General features: G+C 33.3%; 4 protein-coding genes across 4 annotated transcripts in view; 3 read left to right on the forward strand and 1 right to left on the reverse strand.

The window, feature by feature from the left end:
- Positions 1 to 387: 387 nt before the first annotated feature.
- LOC135194777 (uncharacterized) lies at positions 388 to 4270 on the forward strand. Its single transcript, XM_064220585.1, has 6 exons — positions 388 to 391; positions 879 to 1103; positions 1456 to 1582; positions 3021 to 3196; positions 3599 to 3703; positions 4134 to 4270. The coding sequence occupies exons 1-6, from the start codon at positions 388 to 390 to the stop codon at positions 4268 to 4270; spliced, it is 774 nt and encodes a 257-aa protein (XP_064076655.1).
- A 3063-nt stretch (positions 4271 to 7333) lies between these two features.
- Positions 7334 to 20911, reverse strand: part of LOC113395837 (SOX domain-containing protein dichaete-like) — a 134259-nt gene continuing 120681 nt past the window's right edge. Inside the window, exon 2 of the mRNA XM_026633545.2 lies at positions 7334 to 7344. The gene's annotated coding sequence lies outside the window, so the exon portion shown is untranslated. The remainder of the gene's footprint in view (positions 7345 to 20911) is intronic.
- On the forward strand, positions 7888 to 11964 carry LOC135194784 (procathepsin L-like). Its single transcript, XM_064220649.1, has 6 exons — positions 7888 to 8148; positions 8572 to 8799; positions 9652 to 9778; positions 10181 to 10356; positions 11224 to 11331; positions 11731 to 11964. Exons 1-6 carry the CDS (start codon positions 7926 to 7928, stop codon positions 11865 to 11867), a joined length of 999 nt encoding a protein of 332 aa, XP_064076719.1. The 5' UTR covers positions 7888 to 7925; the 3' UTR covers positions 11868 to 11964.
- On the forward strand, positions 15705 to 19266 carry LOC113395804 (procathepsin L-like). Its single transcript, XM_026633497.2, has 6 exons — positions 15705 to 15927; positions 16387 to 16608; positions 17098 to 17221; positions 17956 to 18131; positions 18565 to 18666; positions 19127 to 19266. Exons 1-6 carry the CDS (start codon positions 15705 to 15707, stop codon positions 19264 to 19266), a joined length of 987 nt encoding a protein of 328 aa, XP_026489282.2.

A 20911-nucleotide genomic window follows, 5' to 3' on the forward strand; every position in this document is an offset into this window, starting at 1 on the left:
CCTGACCGTCCGTAATAAAGCTCTTTTGTGGAGACCACAGCGAGTACCAGTCGTGAGAGCGATACGAGACTGCCAGAGTATTATGGACGACTGCAAAACTTCTCGCGAACGATTCGCTCTGAGAATTCCAGGCAGAGGTGCTCGCGGTAATGTATCGGTTCATGTTGGAGGCGTAAAATAAATTGCACGCTATTTTTAGGGATCGAAATAATTCAAGGAATTTCGCTATTAAATAAAATATCTAAATAAAAAAAAATATGTCTTTAATAAAGGACAAATAAGAATGTTCGAAGAATGCAAAATATAGGTAATTGTTCGTTAAATCTAATATAAATAGATAAATTTCCTCCAGTCATTCAATCGAAACTCAAGATACAAGAAGTCAACATGGGTTCGATTTGCTTACTTGTGTTATTAGTAGTTAATATAGTTTTAGGTAAAAGTGCATTAAGATACAATCCCGAAGACGCCTCTGACCATTTCGAAACATTTATAAGCACTTACGAAAAGGAATATGACGAAACAGAAAAAGCACTTAGATTTGAAATTTTCATGAAGAATTTAGAAATAATCAATTATCTTAATTCACGAAATGATAGCGCTGTCTACGGTAAGTAACTAAAACGTACAGAACAAATATTTACAATTAAATTTAGTTTTACTGATTGATATGTTATCAAGTGGCAACGCCAAATATCCTTACATGGTTTGATATAGAATGTTTCAATAATGTACGACGTCTACGGAAAAAGATTGATGTTCGAAACATTTCCAATATTATATTTTACACCAATTATATTTTCTTTATTAAAAGTAAAAATTTAGTGAAATGCATAACCGTCATTTTCATGTTGATGAATAATCATATCCCATTCCAGGTATTACCAAATTTAGTGATTTAACGCTTGAAGAATTTAAACAAAAGTATACAGGCTTAAAAATCAGCAACTATACCGATAAGGCAAAAACCATAACAGAAGGACCAAAAATAAATTTGAAGCTAAAAGACATACCAGATTCATTTGATTGGCGATCCAAAGGAATGGTCAGTATAGTGAGAAACCAAGGTACTTGTCGTTCCTGCTGGGCGTTTAGTACTATCGGTGAGTTGTTATAATGATACAATTTCCGATGCAAAATTACTAATAGTAGGTAGTTGCATTATTTTGTCAGTGAAGTATTTATTTTTTATATCGTATCGTATAATGACGACCTCCGTAGTCGAGTAGTGTGTACACCGGTTTTCATGGGTACGCCACTCCGGGGTCCCGGGTTCGATTCCCGGCCGAGTCGATGTAGAAAAAGTTCATTAGTTGTCTTGGGTCTGGGTGTATGTGGTACCGTCGTTACTTCTGATTTTCCATAACACAAGTGCTTTAGCTACTTGCATTGGGATCAGAGTAATGTATGTGATGTTGTCCAATGTTTATATTTATTTATTTAATATGTCTGCAGGTAATGTGGAAAGTGCCTATGCGATCAAAACTCAGCAGTCTGTTATACTTTCTGAACAACAATTAGTGGATTGCGCTAACGATCACTGTAATGGTTGTGCTGGGGGTACGCTACTTAACGCGTGCGAGTAAGAAAAACAAACTCTTAATAGTTTAAATATATTCTTGTTCTTTTGCCGATGGTTGTGGCAGTATTATGGACATTCAATTAATATACTTTTCTTAACTCCATCTCTGAACTGGTTTATAGATCCTCATTTATTATCCCTGATAGGGAGACAGCTCCGCAGCATACGCGGTTAGAAAAGTTAGATATGAAAAGTAGATTATGGAGACTGCTTTTTATTTTGGTGTAACGCTACAGATATTCCTGAAAAAATGGCTGTGAAATGTTTACAATAAAATGGGTATAGATAGAGTTGCTTCATAGTATGTTTACAAGATCATCATCATCATCATCATCCTCCTGCCCTTATCCCAATTTTACTTGGGGTCGGCGCAGCATGTCTTCTTCTTCCATACTTCTCTGTCGGACGTCATCTCACTAGTAACATTCTTTCTAACCATATCGTCTTTCACACAATCCATCCATCGTTACTTGGGTTGTAACCTACCTCTATATCCATCCACATCCATTTTCAAAACCTTTCTCACAACATGGTCCTCATTCCTCCGCATAACATGCCCATAGTATGTTTACAAGAATATAGATATTTTTGAAAGACACGATGAGAATCATTGTATAGACGAGGGGGGAAGGTAAACTAATAACAAATAGTTTACGACTTCGTAAAATTAATACATCCGTCTTGGGACACGTTCCGTTTCTATAATAAGATTCCAAAGTTAGTTCTGAATTGGCCTTTAAAAAAAATTAAAGCGTGTTTATAAAACATTGATAAATAAGGCATAGTAGTACAAAATTATATTAAAGATAAAAATGCGTGGAATTAGTATTTGTTGATTTATATGCAGGATATAAAAAAAAATATGTGCTTTACTGATAAAATGCTCTGTAATTAAAATTGTGAAATAGAGTAACTACAAAGTTTCGTGCCGGTTTTTCTCGGTAGAATCTAATTTACGAACGGGCGGATGCTTTACATTAATTCAAAGCGGGAACGTGACGATTTTGAAAGTACTTTAATGAGCCTACTTGAATAAATAATATTTTGATTTGGATAATCATAATTCATAGGATTCAAGGCACGCATTAGGCTTATGGAAATTATCGACTTTTCTGTGAAGGAATTTTCAGCCAGAGTTCGGCATTTGTGTGGGTTAAATTCCTGCGCTTCGCGACGCTTATGCAGCCATTGGTGCTGCGTCTGGTGTTTGTAGAAGACGATAGGGAGATAAAGGGTTTGTTAGGAAAACGAGAGTAGTTCTAAATAGAAAAATAATTAAAAATAATTTTACTCTCTAATATTTCCAACTCAGTTGTATAGATAGTTCTTGAAATTAATCGCCCTGATTATAATTTTTTTAGATAAACATTAAAACGAATATAGACAATATTGTACCAGAGCTAAGAAAATCATTCTTAAACATTGATACTTTTTTAAGATACTTACAGTCACATGGTGCAATGAGCGAAGACAGCTATTCCTATATAGGAAGAGATGGCCAATGTAAATACAATCCTAATAACGTCAAAGTTAAGGTTAATGATTGTTTGTCTCTAAAAGTCTCCGAAGATGAGTTGGCAGAAAAATTGGTAACCATCGGACCACTGTCTGTAGGTACGAATATTTTAAAATAAAACTATTAAATACCTTTACAAATACATTACATTTTAATAAGACCTTTAATAGTGGCATTTTTATATGTATGCAAGTAATATATCAATAATTTGTTATTAAATATATTTAAACATGCTTCACGCGTTGTTTACCAATTTTGACAATTCTGGTTTTTTTTTCGGTTATATCGATAGGTAGGCGTATTTAAATTTGAGAAATTTTTATGAGCCTAAGGATTCATTACGATGATAAGTGAATTTGGCATTTTAATGCTTTTATTATACTAGTCGCTACTCGAAGTTAGAAAGATGGGTGGATTAGTATCTCGAAAATCCGTAAATACGTAAAACATACCCAGTTTTTTAGGTTTTTAAGGGTTAATTTATTTATTTTTTATGCCAGGGATTGATTCAGAAGCTTTACAACAATATAATGGTGAACCCATAACAGAAGGATGTCCAGGATCAACACCTGATCATGCGGTTCTTCTAGTTGGTTATGAAACAGGTATAGTTGTACTAATGTTGGATTAATGTTCGCTTAGCCCTTGCCTTCGATTTATCTGAGTTTTGGTATAAAAAAAATACCTAAATTCAGATCAATCAGTTTTATGGGCTAAATGGAAGAATACTCTTAGTATGAATAGGTTGAGCTAAACTGGAGGTCTGTCGGTCCATTTCGTGGAGCGACAGACCTCCAGTTTAGCTGGATTTAGTCTGTATAAGTCTAACGTAACAAATACATCATCTCCGTGATGGGATTAATGAAGATTTCAACAACAAACAAATAATTCTGATGTTTTCTAGCCCTACAATCATTTGTTTAAGTTCGTGGTTTACTGGACTACTGAACATACAATTATAACAGTTAGGGCATTGACATGACTATGTACAATGTGTTAGTATTAGATAGGCGATAATATAAATTAAACCTGCAGATGCTGTTGGAAATAAATATTGGTTGGTGAAGAATTCTTGGGGTGCAAATTGGGGTGATGAAGGATACTTCAAGATGCAGCGCGGAGTTAACTGTCTCAACATTATGGAAATACCAGCTGTTACTGCTATTGTATAGTAATCTTTGTGTTTTACACTCGTTTGTTTTAAACTCGATGTTTATTCATGCATCTATAATGTTTAATAAATCATTGCAGTTTAAATGTTTTTATCTTTGAATACCTTATTGCGTGTATTTGATAAATATATGATAGAGTTGAAGGCTCATAACTAACTTAAGGAATTCCTTTGAAATAAACTTATTTGTCACAAAGTAGTAATCCTTATAAACGAAATATTGTAGGTAACATATTTGTTTAAACGTTGAATGTTCCATATATTCCAATCGAAGAAGAAATAAAGATAAACCAACCTTAGATTTACGTATGACACGCGACTTGGTAATAGCCAAGCTATATTGTGAACCACTAATAGTTCTTGACAAATATTATATAGTAAATTATTTATAATACAACACAATTCTACTAAATTACTTACGTTCACCTTAATTTTACTTCCAAAGATCCGATAACAGTTTCGTCGATGTTCAAAACGACTTTTTTGCAAAACCATACTGAGTTCGATGTTAAATGTTTCTTTGGCTTTGTCCTCTTGTGGTTGGAATAAAACAGATAAATGTTATTATTTAAACTTTACAATTTGATATTTACAATTTAAATTAATTGATATTTACAATTTAAACTTTACAATTTAAATACCGGCTTAAAATAAAGTTTGAGACATATAAGAGGATGATGGACATATGTCGTGTGTGATGATCGTGATGACGTCATCGACAAAAAGTCTTTAAGGAGAAAAGTGACACAGGTCTGTCCCTTACTGATTATACAGGTGGCAGAGAAGTTGCGTCGCAATTTTCGCGCGCAAAATACTATGAAAAATATATGCAAAAATAAATTATATTATTCAATATCAATGTTGATTTCAATAGAAAAATCTTATGATGGATTGCTTAGGAAAATAATGCTAATGAACAAATTCAGAGGATACTTTGCATATTAATGTCTATTACTTCTAAATTCTTAATTTCATTCGGAGATAAAGTAGGAAATACTGTGTGTGATGGAGCTCAACATACTTTTTTATGTTTCCTGCTAAAAAATACCATGAAAAAGGGATCAATGTAACTCATACTTCACATACATCACGCCTTAATAGGTAGGAGGTTTTTATTATGATGTATAAGCACGGTATGGACGAATATATTACACAGATGGCGATTGTTTCTACAGCATGGGATACAAATATTGTTAATCGAACAATGTCATCTTGGTAAATTATATGTTATATTCCTTGTACCTGTAGTTACACTGACTCATTGTCACTTTATACCAGAACACAAGAATATTGAGTATTCCTTTTTGGAAATAGAATATTTTAAAGGTGAGTGGTACCAATCAAGCGCAAAGTCCCGATAACAAGTAAAAAAAACTCGAGCTTGAAACAACTAATTTAAGTTGTAGTAAAGTATCGTTACATCTTGATACTTAATTGAGAAGTTTTAAAGAAACCTGTCTAATGCTTTTTACTAAAAACAAATAAGTAAAAAAGAAGGTGATTATTATAGCTTGAACTTAAGTTGAAGTGATTAATGCAGGGCTATGTGACCCCTGCTAAGGTGGAAGATTGCAGACAATTTTTTTGCAAAGGTTGAATTAAATTTAATTAAACAACGATATTATTTGTTTTAAGTATTATAAATGTATTTAAAAAATACGCTAAAAAGGTTTTCTTTGACATTATAACCAACCACAAAAGTTCTTTATTAACCCATGTTTAATTTTTTTTATTGATTTTAATGATCACAATTATTACATAACAGTTTGTAGTTACCAGTTTTGAAATTAGTTTTTTGATTTTTTTATTATTTATGATGTCGCTAGGTGAACGAGCAAATAGGCCAACTAAAGGTAAGTGGTCACCATCGCCCAAAGACAATGGCGTAAGAAATATTAACCATTCCTTGCATCACCAATGCGCTACCAACCTTGGCAACGAAGATGTTATGTCCCCTGTGCCTGTTGTTACACTGGCTTACTTACCCTTCAAATCGAAACATAACAATACTGAGTACTGCTGTTTGGCGGTAGAATATCTGATGGTACCTACCCAAAGTTCAACCACCAAGTTAAGTTTGCAACGATAAACTTAAAAAAGTATAAAATAAGGACGTATATCGGTCTGGATCTGACACGAAAATTCAGTTAAGCTATTTAGCATTTCGGCAAGTTCATAGAGAAACTGCATTAATGGTGATATAGGAGAAGCAGATGCATTATAGGATAGATAGATAGATAGATACAAATGATCAATCCAGTATCAAATCAAAACATACTTTATTCGAGTAGACTAAGAGTCTACAGACGAGTACTTTTGAATTTTTATTTTATATGATTAAATTGAATTCAAAGCTACACTGGTTCGGAATGTAGATTCTACTGAGAAGAACCGACCAGTAACTTAGTAGTTATTATTTTCCAAGTAGTTACATATATTAGCAAATACAATAAGATTATTATTACTTGTAAATCAACGAACACGAATACTCTTTTAAAATGTATTTATAAATACTTAACACGTATTATTAAATAAAGTTTTCGTAACATGTGATTTTTTTTTTATTTTTGCCCAAAGAAGGTTGAAAATGACTTTGCGACGTCGAACACCACGTGTCGAATGAGTCTAGAGCAAGTAAAAGATCTTGTATAATAATTACACAATCAAAAAGACAAAACGTATTTTGGTTTATTTGAGTTTTTGAATACCGTACCGAGATACCGTAATTTATTGAAAGATGGGATGAAAAATAATTGACACTTCTCATTGCATATAAAGCTAAATCAAATTCGGATAAGAGCGTAAGGAAACACGATAAGAATACTGAATGTGTCGAATAATAATTTGTCGTACATCAAAATATTCTTACGTAAAAAAGGCTCGTTAAAGCACTTTTAAATCGCCATGTACAGTATTGAGCTAAACCGTCCCCAGGAAAGAATTGGGAAGTCGGAAATTGGGTTTTATAAATTAATCTTCATATTCATGTTCGTGTTACTGTTTCTTTCAAGAAGATCTATATTTTAATGTGCTATTATTACACATGGCAGTGGGCAGGGCACATCGCTCGCAGAACTTACGGCTTCTGGGTCCAAAAGGTTCTCGAGTGGCGACTACGACTCGGAAGACGTAGCGTGGGCAGGTCCTTTGCAAGGTGTACGGACGATCTTGCAAGGATTGCGGGAAGCCGTTGGATGCTAATAGCGCAAAACCACCCATCGGGGAAATCCTCGAGTGTGGCCTTTGTACAGCAGTAGACGTCTTTTAGCTGGTACGATGAAGACGGCGATTATGACAATACTGCAAAAGTATTGTGACACAACTTTAAGTATAGCCATTAAAAACATATCGAAGGGAGTCTCGACGTCCAAAATTATAATGAGTAATAGTGATTATATATGTATATAATAAACGTTTTCTAAGTTATACGTCCACAGACAAAATGAAAGCAGAAAGATAAAAAAAAATCACGGTATTTTTCGTTATCATAATAATTCAAGGTATTTCGCTATTAAATAAAAAAGTTATATTACCTATAAAGGACAAATAAGAATGTTCGAAGAATGCAAAATATGGGTAATTGTTCGTTAAATCTAATATAAATAGACAATTTTCCTCCAGTCATTCAATCGAAACTCAAGATACAAGAAGTCAACATGGGTTCGATTTGCTTACTTGTTTTATTAGTAGTTAATGCAGTTTTAGGTAAAAGTGCATTAAGATACAGTCTTGAAGACGCCTCTGACCATTTCGAAACATTTATAAGCACTTACGAAAAGGAATATGACGAAACAGAAAGAGCACTTAGATTTGAAATTTTCATGAAGAATTTAGAAAAAATCAATAATCTTAATTCACGAAGCGACACTGCTGTCTTCGGTAAGTAACTGAAACATACAGAACAATAGTTTATTTAACTAGAATATCTTAATTAATTTTTGGAAACGAGTAACTACTGAGCTACTTGCAGGTTCTTCTCGGTAGTTTTACTGAATGAAGTTCTGTAAAATGGCGGTTTAAAAGTGCTTGTAAAAGCTTACTTGAGTAAAGATTACTTTGATTTTGATTTCATGAAATATGTGACTTACTGTTTGATATAAAATAAGGTATTATTTCTTCGCTAAATATATATTTAATATATATTGATATGTAGATAGTACTTAACCTAAGTCGGTTACGAATATTTTAAGTTGCATTTTTTATCCAAATACTACACAGCAGCAATAACATTTCGTTTGCTGAATTTTAGAGAATCGTAGCACCTTTAATATCGTGTTAATAATAATTCGTATCTCATTCAAGGTATTACGCAATTCAGTGATTTAACGACTGAAGAATTTATACAACAGTATACAGGCTACAGAAGCAGCAACAGTACTGCTAATAAGGCAAAAACCATAAGTAAAGGACCAAAAATAAATTTGAAGTTTGGAGATGCGCCAGAGTCATTCGACTGGCGCAAACAAGGAGTGGTCAGTGTTGTGAAAGACCAGCGTAGATGTGGTTCCTGCTGGGCGTTTAGTACAATCGGTGAGTTGTTACTTTGCTATATTTTGTTGACATTTACAACTATAGACATAATTGTAATAATTGTCATTGAATCAAGACCAGTAACCGATCTTCGTGTCTTTAATCGATCGTCATTTGTAAAACTATCATTGCTTTTAGATTTACTTCTTCTTTTGTACCTACGATTTTAATCGACTTAAGCAGTTATACTCGTCGTTTTTTTACAATTGTATGTTGTACTAGCTGTTGCCCGTGGCTTTACTCGCGTGAAAATTGATTATATTTCAATAAAAATTAAAATATTACCTTAATTTAATACCACATTTGTGGTTCGACTTTCGTGGGCTAGATACACCAGACTGATCACAGTGCTCACTCTCGAACAGGCGTTTTAGAACTATCCATGCGAAATACCATCTTCTCTTACTGTGGCCATTTTAAGGATTCGACCTTGGTGAAGCAGACTTTAAGCGTGAACTGTACTCTCTTGAAAGAAAAGGTGTATACTGATGGTATCAAAGATATTCGTGGAATATACACTGTTTCGCCTTTAGCACATCCAGTGATAACTGTAACCTCTATGACATTACGAAGGAGTACGTTATGCGCGTTACTATTAGTCTGGTGCATTATTGACATTATTATTTTTTATATTTATATATATATACACAAATGAATGTAATTTTTTATTATTTATTTTGGATGTGATATTGTATCTACTGTTGGTTGTCCTAATGAAAATAAAATATACTAAACAATTTCATTGCTCTAACTTGAATACTTAACGCTCGGCGATGATGAATCAGTCAGTCAGGATATGTTATTTTATATATATATAGATTATTAACATACTAATATTTAACTTGTTTGCAGCTACTGTGGAAAGTGCCTATGCGATCAAAACTGGTCAGTCTGTACTTCTGTCTGAACAACAATTAGTGGATTGCGCTACTAATTACTGTGCAGGATGTCAGGGGGGGATTCCACATTACGCTTGCGAGTGAGTAACTCTTAATAATTTAAGTTGATATTGCTCTACTGATGTTAGATCTATTGGTGACGGTAGGTTCTTCAGATGTATCCGAAATGTATAAACACACTAAATTTACTTCTTTTAATGGATGTAACATTCTTAATTGCTCCGTCGCTCTAGCATCTAGATAGTGCCTTATGCACACCATTTGTGCTGCGAGAGGATTTGTTTTTGCATCGGACGATGAAGGAAAAACGGAGTTAATCTATGGTTATGCACGTAATTTTACACTATCATACTTTCTTTTCGGTTGGATAGATATTCCTTGAAATTTACTGCCGCGGTTACAATAATTTTTTTTAGACACAGATTAAAGCAATATTGTACAAGAGCAGAACAAAACCATTATTAAAAATTGGTACTTTTTAGATACTTAAAGTTAAATGGTGTAATGAGTGCCGATAGCTATCCTTATAAAGGAATAGATGATCAATGTAAATACAATTCTGAAAACATCAGAGTTCAAGTTAAAAATTGTTTGGATTTATTAGTCTCAGAAGATGAGTTAGCCAATAAATTGGCAAACATTGGACCACTGTCTATAGGTACGTATATTTGAATATTATTAAAGTTACCGTAACAAATACGTAGCATTAACGTAACTAATAAAAACATTTTTAATTTTCAACATTGTTTGGGAATTGAAATAGACCCTGTTTACGATTGTCACTTGTCGATAGCGTCACCCTAGACGTGTGTTACATACGCTAGAAGATCACCAGTGGACCGAAACGAAACGAAACCCGTACTGACGATCATTAATTTGACTGTGATCTTCTAGGTAATGGTTCAGTAAGTTCTTTAAGATCCGTTCCATGACTTTACAAAGTACTGAGGTGACAGCTATTGGCCGATAGTTTGTCGTGTCAGATGGGTTCCCTTTTTTGAGAACCGCTTGCATATTAGCTTTTCTCCAAGCCTCCAGCACACATTTTGTAGAAAGCTACAATTGGAACAGGCGAGTTAACACCGGAGATAGCTCCGCTGTCCACTTTTTGCAGCACTATAGCTGGTATTCCATCAGGACCGCTAGCTTTCCGTACCTCGAGTGATTGTAGCTCAGTACGCACATCACGCTGCTTGATTTTAATGTCAGGAATTATGTGGCCACATGGAAGTATTGTTGGTGGCAGCGCACTACAATCGTCGATCACAGAATTGTTGCGAGAGTTTCGCCAGTAGATCGGCTTTCTCCTGAGGAATGTAGGCTATCGATCCATTGGGATTCCTGATTCGGGTCGGTCAGGTAATGTAGAAAACTAGTAAAGTTGTGGTGCACTTGGTTTGTTCATATTATTGGATATATTTATTTGCATATGAACTGCTAATCAAATCGTTAATTATGTATCTTATACAAATGAACCAATTTTTAGTGATGTATTTTATTTTAATAATTGTATTTTTTATTACAGCGATCGACGCAGGCGTATTACAGCAGTATCACGGTGGAATCATAGCGGATAATTATTGCTCAGGATCTCAGATTGACCATGCGGTTGTTCTAGTTGGTTATGGAACAGGTATGGATTTTAAATTGATTTACATGACTAACCGTTGTTAGTTGTAATAGTATGAGTATATTGACCTAAAATTATGGTCCATGGACAATTGCGGAACAGAGGAACACCGTTATGGCCTTAGTCGATATGAGTCGAATATAACCCTCGATCGTCTCCGAGACATAAGGATAATAATATATATATATCCTATCCTATAAGGATTTCCAAATAAAAAATAATCTAAAGGTGCTAAAAGTTAGGCAAGAAATTCTGATGTTTATGTCATTTGTTTTTCTTAGTAGTGCACTGAACTGCTGAATAAACAATTATATAAATTACGAAACTTAACATGACTATAGATTATACCTTAGTATTAGACGAGATAGACTATTTAAACGATTATATAAATTAAACCTGCAGATGAAAATGGAATAAAATACTGGGTGGTGAAGAACTCTTGGGGTATTGGTTTTGGCGAGCAGGGATACTTCAGGATGCAGCGCGGAGTGAACTGTCTCGGTGTTATGAATACACCAGCTCTTGCTATTGAAGTATAAAAATCTTCGTGTCTTACACTCTTCTGATTTGACCTCTTAGCTCTCTACTGGATATAAAACTATTCCTTTATAATTGATAATAAATGATTGCACCTTATTTGCTTTTTTGTTTTTATATAATACCTTATAGCATATTCTAACTAATATTATAAATGCGATAGTCAGATTTTATCTTACGCTTTCCGATATAACTCAACCGATGATCTGATCATCGTCAAATATTGCATAGATGTCGTCAGGGGTATACAGGGGGTACAAATCTAATGAAATCAAAATATACTTTATTCAAGTAGGCTTTTACAAGCACTTTTGAATCGTCATTTAACAAACTATTTAAAATAAAGCTACCACCGGTACAGAAAAATACATCACACATATCTGACATAAAAAGTTCAAAATTGAAGAAGACATGCAATGAGATTCGGTCTAGGCCTATTGAAATCTTCAAGATATTTTGTAACTAAGTTCAGTTAATGCTAAATTCTGGGACGACACTTACAGCAAACTCACAAAAGAACAATTTGACAACTGTTTCACTGCATTGAAAGATGAGTAATTTTCCTAACAGTTTGGTGTAAAAGGCCTTAGAACTTATTATATAATAATATTATTGTAACCAATATTCTCTAACAGTTTCTCTTTTTGATTGCAACCAAAGAAATTCATTTAAAGTGAAAATCTATAAATATCACATGATCTGGCAAAGTTATCTTCTGTTAAAATCAACGGCTACACCACAGATTAGAAGGCGCGTGTGTTGATCAATAATTGATTTTGTTTTCTAAGATTAACCATTTATCCATAGAATTTTCGCAACTCAATGCAAATGAGAAGATAAAAAGCATTTTCAATGTAATTTACTCATTACCTTTCAATAGTATCAGCGATAAAAATTGAATATTGCATCGTACGTGGTAAAAACGTTAGCTAAATTGGATGAGGACGAATACTTCAGGATGCAGCGGGGAGCGTACTATCAGTCCTTTACGACTTTTTTGTGGGTACAAATAAATGTTTCTGTAATACCTGAAACGTACTTATTTGTTTCGACATACACACCATTTTTCCCCGAACATTGATTGATTAATAAAATATAACATGCTTACGAGTATTATGAATAGTTTAATTGATTAGAAATCGTGAATCACTGTACGCATTAGTATTTTTATATACGTGATAGATTATCTAATGAATGTATGTAATCACTTATAAACCTTGAGTTTCAAATAAGATATTAACTAAATAATTATGTTATTCTTTAGTGTTTTTTTTATTTCCATTATATATCTTTCACCGATGACGTAAATAACATATTCTGATTAAAATTAATACTTAACATTCATCACAGCGTGGAATCGTGTCAAGAATGCATTTCCCGTTAGTATCAACGAATGCTAAATGCTAAGACTTATTAAATATCTGTTGTATCTTATGTCGAGTGATATGCCTTTGTTTTTAATCCTGATTTTAATTATTATTTAATTGGAAAGCCTAAGAAATACTTGCGATACTAAAACTGTCTTTTTGGAGATCGAAACTTTATTGTACAAGTGTGTTTTATTCTTGGGTACAATATACACACAATATTTGTCACTTTTTCTATCAAAATAATTAATTTTATTTATCTATATTTTTTTATTTATATCGTTCGGTTGCCCAAGGTAATTAACATATTTATACATAACATACATAACATAAACAGCCTGTAAATTTCCCACTGCTGGGCTAAGGCCTCCTCTCACTTGGAGGAGATGGTATGGAGCACGCTGCTCCAATGCGGGTTGGTGGAATACACATGTGGCAGAATTTCGTTGAAATTAGACACATGCAGGTTTCCTCACGATGTTTTCCTTCACCGCCGAGCACGAGATGAATTATAAACACAAATTAAGCACATGAAAATTCAGTGGTGCCTGCCTGGGTTTGAACCCGAAATCATCGGTTAAGATGCACGCGTTCTAACTACTGGGCCATCTCGGCTCTCTATTTATATATGTTACTAATAGTTTTTTACGAATTTCTAGTAAATAATTAATAAAATATTAGAAAGGAACCTGCAATTTTTCTGTAGGCTTTTTTAGACCTAATATTTTCTAGTACATTGATTTATGGTATCTCCTAAGGTTTAGCTTTCGTAAGTCATATAAGTGTAGAAAAACTGATTTTTGAATAAAAATCGTTACAACTTACGCATTTTGTATAAAATATTAACGTATTAAGTATGTATACATATTTCTTCCTCGATTAGCGCTTTTTCTATTAGTGTGAGTCGATAAAATTCGTGGAGTGGTTTAGAAGACAACAGCGGAGATATAGATAGAAACAGAAAGCGACTTTCTCTTATACTATTGATTATAGACAGTTCTATCAAATCATGTGCTGCACCTAAAATACTATCCATATCATACGATCCATTTTAATTTTCATCAACATCAAAACGTCTGACTAATCTATAGTACCTTATTTAATCCCAGTGTCCGGGCCAGGAGCACTCGGACCACAAAACAAAAATAAAAGGACTTCTATTGTATATTGTTAAGTTTCGGGAGCTTCAATTAGATTTTTTAAAAAAATATTAAAATTGATTTAAAAATTAAATTGAATTTAATCATAAATAAAACTTAATTATAAAATGAATACATGTGACAGAATTGGAAGCCAATCATGTACTGATTTGTTACGCTTAAAACTATACAATATTAAATTTTAAGGAATCAGCAAGTTACTGGAAACTCACGGAAGGTCTGGTTCCCAGAGATTCCTTAGTTGGCAGAATCTGTATACTGCGCAACATAACTAGATCGCCTAGTTTATTCCAACATATTAACGAATAAAGATAAACAAACCTTGAGATTTTCATATTCCATGAAGTTTATACAGCTACGATCATAGTTCCGAAACAGCTTCGTCAACATTTAAAACGCCATTTTTTCGATTCCATAATGATTATCATAGAACATTCAAGCTCTTGCGCCAATTCAATGACCTAGATGTCCGAAAATCAACAACAGCGCGATTTTTAAGACATTTTCTGCCTCGCACAACCACTCTGTGGAACCAGCTTTCGCCGGCGGTTTTTCCGAACCGATACGACTTGGGAACCTTCAAGAAAAGAGCGTACTCTTTCCTGAAAGGCCGGCAACGCACCTGCAAGCCCCCCGGTGTTGCAGATGTCCATGGGCGGTGGTAGTCACTTTCCATCAGGTGAGCCTCCTGCTCGTTTGCTACGTCTAACATAAAAAAAAAAAAAATGTTGACAATGTTGTTTATTTGGCCTTTTATCTTCTTATATGAAAAAGGTTATAAGTACCGTTCTCCTAGTGTCGTTAAATATAATTCATTCGCATTTATTTTTCATTATTATTACTTATATATTTTTTAGTACTACTTGATATTTAAATGGGCCAAGATCATTTTTATCAATGCATGTTCTTTTGTCGCTGTTGTTTTTTATGTTTGTGAATAGATCTACAGCTGCAGATTTAATACTTGACTTGGCATAGAAGTTATATTCCTATTAATAAAGAAACCATTCGAATTATGATGGTTGCGTAGTTATTGTTCAAATGTCTTTGACGACAGAAAAAATAATTCAAATATGCCACTTATGTACGGTTATCAAATTATAAGAAATTATGGAACTATTAAACGCCAAAGATAGAAACATTGACGTAGATACGTAAATTTGAAATAAAAAGTTATTACCAATAAAATATAAATAGATTGTTTGAAGAATTTCAAATATGAGAAATTATTTGTTAAATCTGATATAAATAGTGATACTAATAATTTTTCCACATGCGTTCGTTCAAACACAGAGTCAGACAAAGAGTCAACATGTGTTATATTGGCCTGATTGTATTATTTGTTGTTAATTCAGTTTTAGCTAAAAATATATTAAGATACAATCTCGAGGATGCCTCGAAACATTTCGAAACATTCAGGAGAACTTACAACAAGGAATACGATGGAACAGAAAAAGCGTTAAGATTTGAAATATTTGTGAAAAATTTGGAAAAAATCAACGAATTGAACGAAGGAAGTGACAGCCCTGTTTTTGGTAAGATGGTTAAATAAATTGATTTTAGAGTTAAATATAAAATCGATTCTGTATTAAATATTATTAAGACGGGTTGATTATCTTATGTACATTATTAGTCATTACAATTCAATATTAAATTTTAGTCGCATGTGCATGAATTATATGCCCTTTTTTTAAATTGCCCTCAAATTGGTCCGATGATGGTAAGTGGTCACCACCGGATATACATATATGACATCAAATATATTTAATAACATTGATAATTAATATTAACTATAAGAATTGTCTTTGGCGGTAGAATATCTGAAGAGTGGCACCTCCCCAGACGGGCTTGCACATAGCCTTGGTTTGCCTATTAGATAGCCTTATAGATTAATAAGATAATTATTTTAGTAATGATTATCATAATGTTGACTTCTCTCATTCAACACTTAAATAATATAATTATAGTTAATAAAGAATGATATTCCTTTACAGGTATAACCCAATTTAGTGATTTAACGTCTGAAGAATTCGTACAAATGTATTCTGGTTACAAAAGTGACAATCGTACCGCTTATTTAATCGATCGTAGTGCAATGGAAGAGCATTATATAGCACGAGATATACCAGAATCGTTTGATTGGCGTGACAAAAAAGTAGTCGGTGAAGTAAAAAATCAAGGGCAATGTCAATGCTGCTGGGCGTTTGCTGTTACCGGTAAGTTACAGCTCGGAAGCCTTATGGATTGACAGAAATTAACGGTCAGCGCATAAATAAACATGACTAAATATAGGTTATACTAGCTGTGGCCGCGATTTAGTGCGCTGATTTTAACAAAAATCGTTCGGTTCTCAGATTTTACGGTGGAGTGCATGCGCGAAGGTTGCGCGCGGTAGGTACTGGACAGTATTTGGACAGCATTTCAGCGTGACCTTGTTATTATTTTATATATAATTCTAAAATAAAAGTAGCCTAAGTTACTCCTTATTATATCAGCTATCTGCCAGTGAAAGTCCCATCAAAATCGATCTAGCCGTTCCATAGATTAACCGGAACAAACAGACAGACAAAAATTGGAAAATAAGTTATTTTGGTATATGTACCGTGAATTACATATGCATTTAGTAAAAAGTGGTTATTTTAATATTACCAAGCAGACACTCCAGTTTTATTATATGTTTATACGTCGTAAACCATTGTTTACAGGTAATTTGGAAAGTGCTTACGCTATTAAACATAATCAATCAGTCCGTTTGTCTGAACAACAATTAGTGGATTGTGATAAAATGTGTTCTGGCTGTAACGGAGGAAATGTGGGTGTCGCGTGCGAGTGAGTATTTATATCATGAAACTTCTACTGATGATAGACCTGTCTCAGTTAGTATCGTTAGTATCATAGGACTATCAATAACAGTGACTTGAGGAATCAATGTAGTAATCTATATGTAAGTGTATCCCTTCTGTATTGAATAAAGATTTTTGACTTTGTCTTTGACAAAGATGGTCTTATTCCTCACTACGTAACATTTTTACATTACATTAGCAGCCTGTAAATTTCCCACTGCTGGGCTAAAGCCTCCTCTCCCTTTGAAGAGAAGGTTTGGAGCATATTCCACCACACTGCTCCAATGCGGGTTGGTGGAATACACATGTGGCAGAATTTCGTTGAAATTAGACACATGCAGATTTCCTCACGATGTTTTCCTTCAACGCCGAGCACGAGATGAATTGTAAACACAAATTAAGCACATGAAAATTCAGTGGTGCTTGCCTGGGTTTGAACCCAAAATCATCGGTTAAGATGCATGCGTTCTAACCACTGGGCCATCTCGGCTCTGTACTACGTAATATACCTTAGATGTTTCCTAACTCTAAAAATCTTGTATACACAGTTTTAGTACATAATTTGTTAATAGTAGCTGGTATTACTATCAAATCAAATCAATTTTATTCAAGTAAACTTCACAACGAAGCGTTTTTGAACTACAATTCTTTGCTATGTTTAGTGTTATTATTATTCCTTAGGTAAATTTCCTATTGTAAATTATTTCTCAATTTTTCAAGGTACTTACGACAATGTGGATCCATGACAGAAGACAAATATCCTTACGAAGAAAGAGACAACGTTTGTCGATACAATTCTACAAATATTCGAGTTAAGGTTAAAAGCTGTAGGGCAATACAAGTAACAGAAGACGAGTTGGCATATCAATTATACAGCATTGGACCATTGATGATAGGTAAGAGTTTTTCAACTACGTTGGTCTCATGGCTTATACGGTGGCTGATTCCAAGGCCATATTTTAACATCAAAATGTAATTGTTATTGTGTTCCGGCTTGAAGAGTGAGTTAGTCAGTTCAGGAACAAGGGACGTAACATCTTAATTCTCAAGGTCGATAGTGTATTGGTTATATGAGGAATGTTTAATATTTCTTACAGTACCAACTTAACATCTGTCTACATCGAATCATTACAATTCCTTCTTGTTATATATTTTGTCAGTTAATTTTGTATTTTGTCAACAGTGTTAAATGCTTAAGTTAAGTATATATTTGTGTATATTTTTTTTAATTCAAATGAAATCACTGGCCAAAATATTGATAAATGGAAAAAAAATTAAGTCGCTTAAAAATAATTTATAATTTTAATTTCAATTATATTTTCAATATAGGGGTGAACTCCGAAAAATTACAACCTTACAGAGGTGGACTTTTGACAGATTGTAAGGCGGGGGAAATTAACCACGCGATCCTTCTGGTTGGTTATGGAACAGGTATGAAGTTAAAATAAATTATCGAAATTAAAAGTTAAGACTCATTGTAAAGAAGACGTTGATCATCATCGAAGGTCACGAGTTCAAATCCAAATATGTGTTACTGATATTTTCAACAACCTTTGTGATTTTTAAAGAAGTGTGATATCTGTTATATGAATTTGAAATGATAATCTTCACAATATTTAAAGCGAAAACATCGTTATTAAAATTCGTATAATGTATTTAAATCTATTATTACAGTACAGTACACTCTGAACCTCTGCTGACACAACACATACGTAAGTTTCTTAATGACGTTTTACTTTAGCAGAAACCTAAATACGAACTAATGACTTGGCTCAATTCGAACCCACAATCTCTAGCTCAGAGCATCTTTTTCTATTATTTAACTCACTAAACTTCTCCAATAAAATTGAGTAAAAAGTGTTACAAAAATAATTTAATACAAATATTTTAGATGAGGATGGCAATAAATATTGGCTGGCGAAGAACTCTTGGGGTACTGTGTTTGGCGAACATGGATACTTGAGGATGCTGCGAGGAGTGAACTGTCTTAACCTCATGGCTGAACCGGCTATTACTGCTGTAGTAGAATGACCTTTCTATATTATGTCAATGTGCATTTACGGTTAATGAAACTAATTAATGAAAATTGAACTCAATTTTTACTCAGAAAATTAATGTTGCTTAGTTAAATTCGAATTGTTGCGAATACATATATAAATAAATATTTCGTTGTTTGTATTCTATGCTTCCTATACAATTTTTTCGATTATTTTTTTGCTACAGACAATTTATAATACATACAAAAATATATATATTTAAATGGACAAACATTGCAATGCTTTTCTTTTTTTATTTATTAACTTATAACACTTAATTCATACAATTAATTTATTTAAAGTATCAAAATTCACGATTACACTATACTTTGCTTTGAAAATAATTCAGATAATTCGTTCTAAGATAATTAGAAAGATAAGAAGAATCATGAAAAGTTTAAATTATTATTATCGTTAAATATTTCTATTACACTAAGAGTTCTCACTAAGGAAACTTAAATACAGACAAATTAAATAATAATATTATTTTGATTATACAAAAAAAAATATTAATTGTGTTTTTGTATTTGAAGATATTCAAACATCATGCATTAACGATTGACGGAATACAAATAAAATACATCATAGAAGATATCACGAACTACATAAAATTTCACGAACTACATCAAATTCCATTATAAAACTCCGACTTAAAGAGCAGACTTGTGACAGTTATTGCAGTCTCAGCATGTTTTATAAAAACACATAAACTATTTTCATCTTCTTGTTCTTAAAAATTATCACCAAAACATTTTGCACATCTGACGAATGGAAGACAATCTTTCAAATACATGCGTGTTGCTCTCACGGTATAATTGGACGCAGCGGGCTTCAGCTAATCCGGGTTCGAGTCCCAACGTGTATTGTGAGGGATTTAATCAATTAATTTTATCGACTGGAGCAGAGGATTTCACGCTTGACATCCAAACTGGAATAGTTGCTGATTTGATGTCGATCAGCCGTGGATGCGGCGGAATAGATTATATTACGAGTTCTTTTTGTTGATAATTCTATTGATGAATTTATTGTTGCGCATGCAGTAGTAGAATCATTTAGGTATGATGTAAAATCACGTGAAGCTAAAATTTGTTACGCGATTATGTGTTCCAAGCCAGAATTATAATAGTAGACTTAATAGGATAACCGATAAAGCTAGTATTCAGATAGATTCTTTTCAATACTGATATCTATACAAGATGAAAAGCAGCATTACATATTTTGGGTAATATGATATTCTGGCATCGGGAGCCAGAGGGGCTAATGTGCCACCTGATGATAAGTGGTGACCATTGCCCATAGACAATGGTGCTGTAGGAAATATTAACTATTCCTCACATCGCCAATGTCCCACCAATCTTAGATCTGAAATGTTATGTTCTTTGTGCCTGTAGTTACACTGGTTCACTCACCCTTCAAACCGGAACACAAAATTCCAAAGTATTACTGTTTAGTGGCGGAATATATTGTGTTATCCTATTACTAAGTTAATACCTACACTAATAACAGATAAAACATTTTAGGTGTTGGTAGGTGCAATGCATTTGAAGCAGGATTGCATTCCCAGAGTTAACTACTAATTAAAATATATATAATGTATATAATATAATTTATGTTAAGTTATCTTTGCCATAGACTAGATT

The sequence above is a fragment of the Vanessa tameamea genome, chromosome 4, assembly GCF_037043105.1.
Source record: "Vanessa tameamea isolate UH-Manoa-2023 chromosome 4, ilVanTame1 primary haplotype, whole genome shotgun sequence".
Lineage (NCBI taxonomy): Eukaryota > Metazoa > Arthropoda > Insecta > Lepidoptera > Nymphalidae > Vanessa > Vanessa tameamea.